Source organism: Leptodactylus fuscus, chromosome 1 (assembly GCF_031893055.1).
Source record: "Leptodactylus fuscus isolate aLepFus1 chromosome 1, aLepFus1.hap2, whole genome shotgun sequence".
In the NCBI taxonomy this organism is placed as follows: domain Eukaryota; kingdom Metazoa; phylum Chordata; class Amphibia; order Anura; family Leptodactylidae; genus Leptodactylus; species Leptodactylus fuscus.
The window spans coordinates 210381465-210391478 of NC_134265.1; the positions used below are offsets into that span (position 1 = coordinate 210381465).

A 10014-nucleotide genomic window follows, 5' to 3' on the forward strand; every position below is an offset into this window, starting at 1 on the left:
CCATGCTCAGTTTCCCATGTGTGACAATATGAGGGTAATTCTGAAGGAGGAGAGGACGCTAAACATACACGCTCATACTCAGTGAGGGTTCCGTAGGAATAGCACGTTATTTTACGTCGCCAGGAGCCCTGCGTGTATATTGCTGCGGTATTTCTCCGTTGTAACTACCATATAAATGCGTCATTAATCACACTTGACTCTCTCAACAATGAAATAACCGCGCGCATTCACGTGACTCCTGAAGCCCCAACGTGTTTGCAAGTGTCGCGAGGTTTGTGCGCCATTTAATAAGACTTTCTCTTGTAACAATAGTGGCTTAGTGTTTAGCCCCGCCTCTACCGCGTGGCTTCCAATCAGCTGCTACTGTCTCGTGCAGTTGTCAGCCAATCAGTTCGTGTCCGTGTCAGCGGCGGAGGGATACGCGCTTTGGATTACCAGAGGGTGACCGGCGGCGACGGCGGGATGGAGAGGAAACGTTGGGAGTGCTCGGCTCTGCCCCAGGGTTGGAAAAAAGAGGAGGTGACCCGCAGGTCAGGCTTGTCTGCTGGCAAGAGCGATGTCTACTATTATAGGTTGGTTTAATTTGCATTAGTGGGAATAAACCCCATGGTAGCTATTGGAACGGGGCGATGGAAGACCCTCGGGGCGTCGTGAGCTGGTAACCGTAGGCGCTGCGTGGGACAGAGTAAGGTATTGGAGGAGACAATGGCTGTTGTGATCTGGTTTGCACACGACCACCTTGGGGTTTTGAGTGTAGAAGTTGAGTGCAGTCTGCCAGGCTTTGTCTTGTTACCTGTCCTCTTGGAAAGCGACTCGTTGGCTTCTACAACTATCATAGTCTGGAATTATCTGCAAGTCCTGTGATATAGGTGCACAAGCCATGGCATCACAAAGTGCCAACTTATGGGCCTCTGATGCCACTGTTGTGCACATGGTCAGGACCTCTTACCTGAAATAGGATCTGTCACCCCATCCTAAACCCCAAATACCATACATCATTTGATTGTTGCTGTGCCACTCATCAATATGCCCTCTTTTATCTTTAAAATCCATCAAAAGGTACTGCCCATGGAAGGTTGTAAGTAAACTAGCTCTGATCCACCAACTGCAAAGTTTGATAACCATTTATTTTTCAGTGAGAAAAACTAAAATTTTCCTTCGACTTGATAAATCAGAGATAACTGACAATCTTCCAGGGGTCCTATCTTTTGAATGGGGGGATTTTTAATAACAAAAATGTCAAATTGGTTAAGATAACAGCAACAGCCAAATGCTATATGTCATTTAGTTTTTTGTGCTTGGTGATGGAACCTTTTTAAAAGTTCTCTACTTGTGTTCTGGCCTCTATTTACAGTTTTACCCCCAAATTATTATCACCTCCCATAGTGTATGACTAGGGATCACTAGTAAAAGGTTTCGTGGCCCCATTCTGTAGCTACCTGCAAATATTACCTGACCCCTCTTTGTCATTTCCCAGTTCTTGGTATACTTTAATGGAAGCATGGCCACAAGGAGAATGCAGTGGGGATTGTGCGTGGGGGATTTTCTACTGATAGGCGAGGTGCCCAAAAGTGGCATTCATGACCAGGTGTTGTCGGGAGCTTCCAATGGAATACATTTAGTTGGTCAGACTTGCACAATCGTAGCATTTTCCATCACCTAATAATGCACTTGGTGCTTACTGTTCTTGTTCATCCCTAATTCAATCACTTTTCCCCCTTCCCTTTTGCACATCCTTGCTATGCAGGCTCTTTTCTTGTTTTATCTGTACTGCAGATCAAGATGAGGTTTCTTGTTCCTTTTGTGGCGGTGCTTTTCGCATAATGGCGCACAATGGCAATGCTGATGCTCTGCCAGTGTCTATACTGAGGGGCTGTGCTCCTCCTTTATAGCTAGATACTGCAGTACTGCTACTTTACTCCTTAGTCCAAGTTTGTACCATTAAGATATTTTCACACGTATACATTTATTTGCTAATATTCACGCAGAATCCACAAAACACTTAATACATTAGCCCCGTTCTTAGAGTTTAAACCATGGCGGAAAGTGGATAAGAATTTGAGGAGAAAGTCCATAGATAGTACACTAGGTTAACACCTTCCTTGGGGCTTCCATTCCTTGGGTCCAGTTGGGGGACTTGAAAAACCGAAACCCCCAATCCGCTTAAAAAGCAGTTACTTGTGGACCCCATACACTATAATGGGCTCCACAGTGTTTCCACCTGAAAAAAAGGAAAAGTTCTGCTTGCAAATGGAATGCGGGACGGGAATCTCTTAATGCAGATATGAACCTAGCCTTAGTACGTTTACCTGTTATGCAAAAGGAAATTTACCCTGGCGGATGAGACGTTCACACCAGCATCTTCTGTCCACTCAGGGGTTCCCTGAGAAACTGGATAAGGGACTGCTTTCCAGTCGTCCTTTTTAAAACCCATTCATTTGATTGGTTTTTAAAGCATACCACCGGTGTACATATGCATCCTCTCCGTGGGGAAACCGTTTTTTTTGGGAGGGACACAAAGTAGGACATTCAAAAAGGGTTTTAAAACTGACCGCTGGCAGCCTATCCCCTATCTAGTTTCTCCGGGAAACCCCTGGGCGGACGGCAGGCATTGGTGTGAACGCTCCCTTAAAGAGCAATATAGAGCATGTAATAGACTACTGTAGAGACTCTGTGCTAGACAGTGAATTGATGCATGCATTTCAGTAATACATGTATTTTTAGTGGCATGCACCTGCTTATTGGCTACACTCAATCACACAGAAAATGGCAGTCTATAGCATTAGATTTTGAATGTGTGTTTCTAGCTACAATAGTCTTTTCTAGAAGACTGTAAAGTGAGGTCAGTTGTTTTTCTATGAAAAATGTTATTGTTGATAAGTTGTTAAATATTTAAATGAAAAGTATACATATCTGTTATTGGCATAGACTTGTGGAAGTTAAAATGTTGTTTTCATTTTCAGCCCAAGTGGAAAGAAGTTCCGTAGTAAGCCACAGTTGGCACGATATCTTGGAAACTCGATGGATTTAAGCACATTTGATTTTCGTACAGGGAAAATGTTGATGAGCAAAATAAACAAGAACCGCCAACGTATGCGGTATGATGGGCTAAACCAGTCCAAGGTATGTGAGAATAAAGAATTTACAATAAAGTAATGTAAAATAAGTAAAATTAATTTTTGGAAAAGGCTTTGAATGTAAAACATAACTACTTCTATTTATTAATGTTTGGTAGGGAAAGCCTGATCTTAACACAGCGCTTCCAGTTAGACAGACTGCGTCCATCTTCAAGCAGCCAGTTACAAAAGTAACGAACCATCCAACAAACAAAGTGAAAAGTGATCCCCAGAAAGCAGTTGACCAGCCACGTCAGGTAACTCACTGCAGAATGTATGATTTATCTTTTGTGGCATATTCCCAGGAATGATCTTGTACTTTTTTTTTGTTTTGTTTTGTTTCAAATGTTCAAAACAGCTCTTTTGGGAAAAGAAGCTCAGTGGTTTAAATGCATTTGACATAGCAGAGGAGCTTGTGAAAACTATGGAATTGCCGAAAGGGCTGCAAGGTAGGTTTACTGCAAAATGTTATCAAGTCCTATTTAATGGGTTATTCCACAGATTATCTAACTTCTGATTTTGTTTCTGATTTTGCAGGTGTAGGGCCTGGGTGTACTGATGAAACTCTCCTTTCTGCTATTGCAAGTGCCCTGCATACAAGTACAATGCCGATCACTGGGCAGTTGTCTGCCGCAGTGGAGAAGAACCCAGGAGTGTGGCTTAACACTTCTCAGCCACTGTGCAAAGCATTTATGGTGACAGATGAGGATATCAGGTAGATGTATAGCGGTATGATGTTCAAAAAGTATCCAGGTTAAGTTTTTAAACATGCTGCGAAAAAGAAAACGTGCATGTACATGCGGTTTTTTTCCGTTTTGTGCTGAAGAAATTCATGAGTTTTCTGTTGAGTTTTTCATTGCGTTTTTGCTCAAGTTTCTCATGTGCAATAATTAATTAAATAGGTAATTGAAAAGCTATGTTGAAAATCCAAAGGAATTATGATCTTCTGCTATTTAGTACTTGCAAGGTGGATGGGATTCATGCGACTTTCATGCCCACTTTACAGAAAACAAATCGCAGAAAGTTTTGAAAATCGCAGCATGTCAATTATATCTACGGAAACACCGGCAGCTTTTTCCATAGATATAATTGTAACAGAAGGTCAGCGGAGGAAAACGCTGTGAACTTTCTGTTTAAAGCGCTGCAGGAAGAACCACAATGCATTCACGCCGCGGTTGTTCCCGCACCGCTTTAGCGCGGCGGTTCCGGCCCGTGGGGCCTCAATTAAGCAAAACAGTGAGGGTTTTTTTTTTTTCCTGCGGATTTTGATGCTTTTCCGTGGCATTTCTGCGGAGTTTCCGCAACACATTTATCATGCTGCGTTTTTCACTCTTTCCATAGAAATCTATGGAGGGAAAAACTCAGCGTTTCCACAACTACAATTAACATGCTGCGTTTTTCAAAAACGCAGCTTTTCCACAGCGGGGTTTTTTTTTTTTTTTTCCCACAGTGTGGGGCTAGGTTAGATGAAATTCCATTCACTATACTGGTACTGTAAAACATCTATTTTATTTTATTATTTTTTTCCTGCTGCGTTTCTGCCTAGTGGGGCTTAAGGCTAAGGCCCCACGGGCTGGAACCACCGCACTAAAGTGCTGCGGGAAGATCCACGACAGGAACGCATTGCGGTTCTTCCCGCAGATCTTTCAACAGAAAGTTCACATAGTTTTCCTCCACTGACCTTCTGTTAAAATTATATCTATGGGAAAGCTGCTGGCGTTTCCGTAGATATAATTGACATGCTGCGATTTTCAAAACCTCAAGGGTTTTTGAAATCACAGTGTGTACACGCTGCGTTTTTTGGGTTTTTTTCCATTAATCCCCTTTGCAAGTACTGTAGAACGCCGCGATTTTTACCGCTGTGTTTCCGGCCCGTGGGGCCCCAGCCTTAAGGTGCATTTCCAACTTACTCGAAGTTCACATCTGTGTGTGTTTGCATTCTTTGGGTCCACTTGAGGACTCTTTGAAAATGGTCTTTCAAAAATCGGTCATGTGAATAGTCTGAATCTAAATGGACACTAAACCCTGAAAACCACAAATAAAAACAAAAATATGCATAATTAATCTCTAGCTATGTCAGCAGGTCTAACTTCAAAACTGCAGCTTCAGAGTAGTTTAACAGAAATCTTGCAGACATAGATTGAGCAGACAGTACCTCCTGCCTCTGTGCAGAGCCATTACAGGGTGCCACTACTAGCTAGCTTTGTCATAAGAGGTTTATAGATAGATATAGATTTGGCTTCAACAGCAGTTTGTATTACAGCACTGACTGGTATGTTGGCATTCTTGGGTCAATGAAAGATTCATCTGTGACATTAAAGTGTGTCAACGAAAAAAAACTTAACTTAAAAAACATACTCCTGTCCCCAGTGCTCTAGTGTCTCTCAGCATAGTTCGGTCCTGCTGCTCTTATGTTTTCTTGTGATGGAAGTCCCTGCCACAATGTGACGTCTTGTATCTTTCCTTAGGCCACTATTTGGCCCCAGCAAAGGACACAGGACGTCACTATCTGTGGCAATAAGTGACCATTAGGCTGCTGATTGGCCACTGGTCGTGTGGCAGGGACTTCAATTGGAATAGTGAACTGGAGCAGCAAGACCAGACTTCACTACTTTGCTTGCTATTCTGGGACCCTGAAAAAACACATTTGACATATGGCTCAATTATCGTATATACTAGAGTATAAGCTGAATTTTTCAGCACTTTTTTTTTTTTTTGGGAGGTGGGGTCTATGACCAGCTGCAATAGTATTGTATAGAATCTCCCGTAAAATAGTGAAGAAAGAAAAAAAAAAAAAAAACCTAAAGTAAATAAATCCCTCCTTTCCCTAGAATACATAGACGGACTATAAGACGCACCTAGGTTTTAGAGGAGGAAAATAGGGAAAAAAAATTTTGAAGCAAAAACTGGTAAAATATTTAATATATGGGAGTTGTAGTTTTGCAACAGCTGCAAGGCCACATTGACAGGTGACCCTGCAGCTGTACGGGGACGCATAGAGTGTTTTTTTTTTTTTGCGGGACCAGAAGTACTTTTTAGTTTACCATTTTGGGGAATATCTATTGCTTAGATCACCTTTTATTGAAAAAAAAAAACCGGTGGTTTATGACATATGATCTTCTACTTTTATATATATATATATATATATATATATATATATATATATATATATATATATATATATATATATATATTCTAGGGACAGGAGGTGATTTAGAACTTTTATTTATTTCATATTTTTATTATATATTTTTAAAGCTTTTTTTTTTTTTTTTTTACTATTTTATTCCCCCTACTATTTTTTTCATAGAGACCAGCCGTAATACTAATACAGCAGTGACAGGCCTGGGAGCCTCATTAGGCTCCCGGCTGTCACCCGAACAGGTCGGCTCCTGCGATATCGCCGCACAGGAGCCGGCCTGCATCTTTACAGGTACGGGGGAGGCACAGGTTCGGGGGAGAAGGAGCCGCTGATACTGACCCGGCATCCGCTGTACTAGAGAGGCGGATGCCGGTGAGGGATAGACGCTGGGGCCTGAGACATCGCTGCCCTGCCCTGCATGAAGCCAGCTCCCGCTGCTGGCTTCATGTAGGGCAGAGGAGCGCAGCGATGTCTCAGGCCCCGGCACCTGTAATGGCGTCTATCACTTGCCGGCTTCCGCCTCTCTATTACAGCGGATGCCAAGCGCCACATTCGGCCTATAAGACGCACCCTTCTTTTTCCCCCAAATTTGGGGGGAAAAAAGTGCGTCTTATAGTCCGAAAAATACGGTACTGTGAAACACATACACATTAGGTATCCCTGTCTCTGAAAGTGTCCAGTCTACTGAATATAGGGTATCTGTAGTGCTCCTGTTCCGTCGGGAAGGGGTTAATAGGAGCACTGCAGATACCTTATATCAGGGGTAGGGAACCTTTGGCTCTCCAGCTGCTGTGAAACTACAACTCCCAACATGCTCCATTCACTTTCATGGGAGTTCCAAGAACAGCAGAGCAAGTATGCATGCTGGGAGTTGTAGTTTTGCAACAGCTGGAGAGCCATACGTTCCCTACCCCTGCCTTATATTCAGCCAGGCTGAATTCCAAGTGGGGGGGGGAACCTTGTCCTCAAGCTCAGGGAAGGGGCAGACAGACAACCAAATCACCCCCTCCCCTTCCCCAGCAACTACTGCACCCGAAAACTTCAACCATTTTAATTCTTGAAATTCACCAGTAGCTGCTGCATCTCCCTCCCCCCCGGCTTATACTCAAGCCAATATGTTCTCCCAGTTTTTTTGTGGTAAAATTAGGGGCGTCGGCTTATACTCGAGTATATATGGTATGTGGTAACCTATATGTAGTATTCAGTATTGCCTATCGCAGAAATCCCCCTAACAACATTTATTGCTCGTGAATGGTGAGGGCTACAGAAAAAACTACAAGTCTGTCAAAAGTAGGTGGAGTAGCAGATATTGATGTAAAGAGCTGGACTTATTGGAGGTAGAGGTTCTTTTTAAAGGGATTATCCTTGGGCAATTTTTATACTGTCATGAGAATGAGAATAGGTCATAAGTATGAAAATTGCCTGATAGCTGGGACTATCCCTTTAATGGTTTAGAATACAAAGTCATTTGGGAAAATTGTATGCTAACTTTGTGGCAATAGCTTGAGCTTTTCTGCTCCATTACGACTGTGCAACTGGTTGGCCTGCACACACCTCCTGACTCCAACCAAATTGAACACCTGTGCTAACAGCTACAAGGAGATTGCAAGCCAAACCCTCTCTTCTAATATCACTTCGGAGCTTTCAAATGCTTTTCTGGGTGAGTGGGCAAAAATCTCCAGAGGCACTCCAAAATTTTGTAACGTCTTCCCAGGAATCGGGGCATTGAACCCCATATTAATGGTTATGTACTTAAATTGGTATAAAATCCCTCCTGTAGGTATAATGTATAGGTATTCCAATACATTTGTCCATATAGTGCAATACTGTAAAATTAGGGAAGCATTCAGGGTTACACACAGGATATGTAGCCACTGGGTGGCTCTTTGACAGTTTGCTATCTGCAATCTATTCCCTAAAGCAAACAGTGCTTAAAACGCTAAATGCGATTTTTAAAATAAATTAACATGGAAGTGCAGAAATCAGACTTGTCTGTTTTAAGACTATGTGAAATTTGATGTTAGGTAAAAATGGCATCCACAGTGTTTTGTATGATATACAGGCCTATCTGTTCCCACCTTCATCTCTTCCTTGTTTCAGACAAACACATCAGTTAACTGGTTTCCTAAGAGAGCCAAGCCAATGTTGTGCAAATGTAATACACGGCAACACTCGCAGGTTTCACTTCTTAGATACAGAACCTTGCTTTTCCTTGTAGGGTTTTTTTTTTTTTTCCTAAGGCTCCGTTCCCACAGAGTAACGCGCCACTCATTCTGACACGTAAACACGTGTCAAAGTGAGCAGTGTAAAACAGAATTCCATTGACTTAAGTGGGTGCCATCTTACGCGCACTACACATTGAAATCAATGGGTTAAAAAGCCTCCCATTGATCTCAATGTGTAGCGTGCCTAAGACGGCACCCATTGAAGTCAATAGAATTCTGTCTTGCGCTAGGTTCACACCTGCGTTCAGCCTTCCGTTCTGTGCTTTCCGTCTTCTGCATGCCATTCCGTCTCCTGCTCTGTTTTATGCAGGAAACGGAAACCTGCACAACGGAGAGGGCAACGCAGATGTGAACGAGCCCTTACAGCGCTCACTCTGACATGTGTTTGTGTCAGAATGAGCGGCCCGTTACTCCATGGGAATAGAGCCTAAGCTGGTTAAATTTATTATTGCAACCCAAAGACACGTAATCATAACGTTTTTAATACTTTTTTTTTTTTTTTTTTTTTCAGGAAACAAGAAGAACTTGTACAGCAGGTGAGGAAAAAGCTGGAAGAAGCTCTTATGGCTGATATGCTAGCTCATGTAGAGGAAATTTCAAAGGATGGCGGAGCCCCACTTGATAAAGATCTTGATGAGGATGATGAAGATGATGTCAAGGGGCAAGAAGCAGATGATGTATAAATTCAAGATGTTCACGATTTTGTGTTTTATTTAAAAAAACAAAAAACAAACAAAAAAACCCAGGGCTAAATAACTTTTTGTAGTGCAATTGATAACTATTGAGTGACAGCTGCAGCCACAAGATTGCATACAAGTCAGTTTATTCAATTGGACTTAAGCTGTAGCTCCATAGTTAAAATCAATTTATAGCGCTAGTGTAGTCCTGTCCTAAAGCAATCAGTGAGTCAGATTTACTAATGCAGTCTAAAAGTTATAGTGCAAACTTAGGTTAGACAGTACTAAAATGCGCCAGATTTATCTAAGTGTCTAAAGCTGAATGTTAACTCTGGTGTATCTTTACACTGTCTAGTCTGTTTACCCCACTTATTAGTTGGCTTGGCCTTCAATGAAGGAATAAATGTACACAGTGCCACATCATAAGCCCTTCCCTTCTTTGCTCAACAAGCAGGCAGAGCTTATTGAAAATGTGTCTAGAACCTACTAAATGTTGTGTAAAGCATGTAAACTTTGGAAGTAATAAATGGCATAATAGTGGATAATGCATATAGTTTTCAAGTATTTGGTAGAAAAAAAAAAGGGGTGAAATTCATCAAAAGGTTTGCCAAAAAAAAAAAAATTGTTTTGCATACTTATTATTGGCCATGTTCATCAACCTTTTATGTTATCTGACAGATTTGCACCTGGAGCAGATTTCACATATCACATTTCTAGGTCTACCCTGACCCTAGTGTTAACAATTTGCAGCTTTAATAAAAAAAAATTTCACCCAGATGTAAACTACCTCTTAACCCCTTTTTTGCCAAGCACGTAAGCTCTACGTCCTCCCAGGATGTCATTTGTTTAGCCGA

The 10014-nt window shown here is 42.0% G+C and overlaps 1 protein-coding gene across 2 annotated transcripts; it reads left to right on the forward strand.

Moving 5' to 3' along the window:
• The first annotated feature begins 374 nt into the window (after positions 1-374).
• MBD3 (methyl-CpG binding domain protein 3) lies at positions 375-9758 on the forward strand. Of its 2 annotated transcripts, none has more exons than XM_075282545.1 (6): positions 375-530; positions 2964-3123; positions 3236-3373; positions 3475-3565; positions 3654-3831; positions 8995-9758. In XM_075282545.1, exons 1-6 carry the CDS (start codon positions 463-465, stop codon positions 9164-9166), a joined length of 807 nt encoding a protein of 268 aa, XP_075138646.1. In that variant the 5' UTR covers positions 375-462; the 3' UTR covers positions 9167-9758. The 2 variants fall into 2 exon arrangements, with proteins under 2 accessions (XP_075138646.1, XP_075138638.1); XM_075282537.1 differs by having other exon boundaries at positions 378-572; positions 8995-9756.
• Positions 9759-10014: the final 256 nt, after the last annotated feature.

Bases quoted from the DNA above. Each gene is read 5' to 3' on its own strand.
- MBD3 (XM_075282537.1), top strand. From the start codon at position 463: ATGGAGAGGAAACGTTGGGAGTGCTCGGCTCTGCCCCAGGGTTGGAAA. The intron at 3,566-3,653 runs GTAGGTTTACTG...CTGATTTTGCAG, and splicing joins ATTGCCGAAAGGGCTGCAAG to GTGTAGGGCCTGGGTGTACT. The intron at 3,832-8,994 runs GTAGATGTATAG...TTTTTTTTTCAG, and splicing joins GTGACAGATGAGGATATCAG to GAAACAAGAAGAACTTGTAC.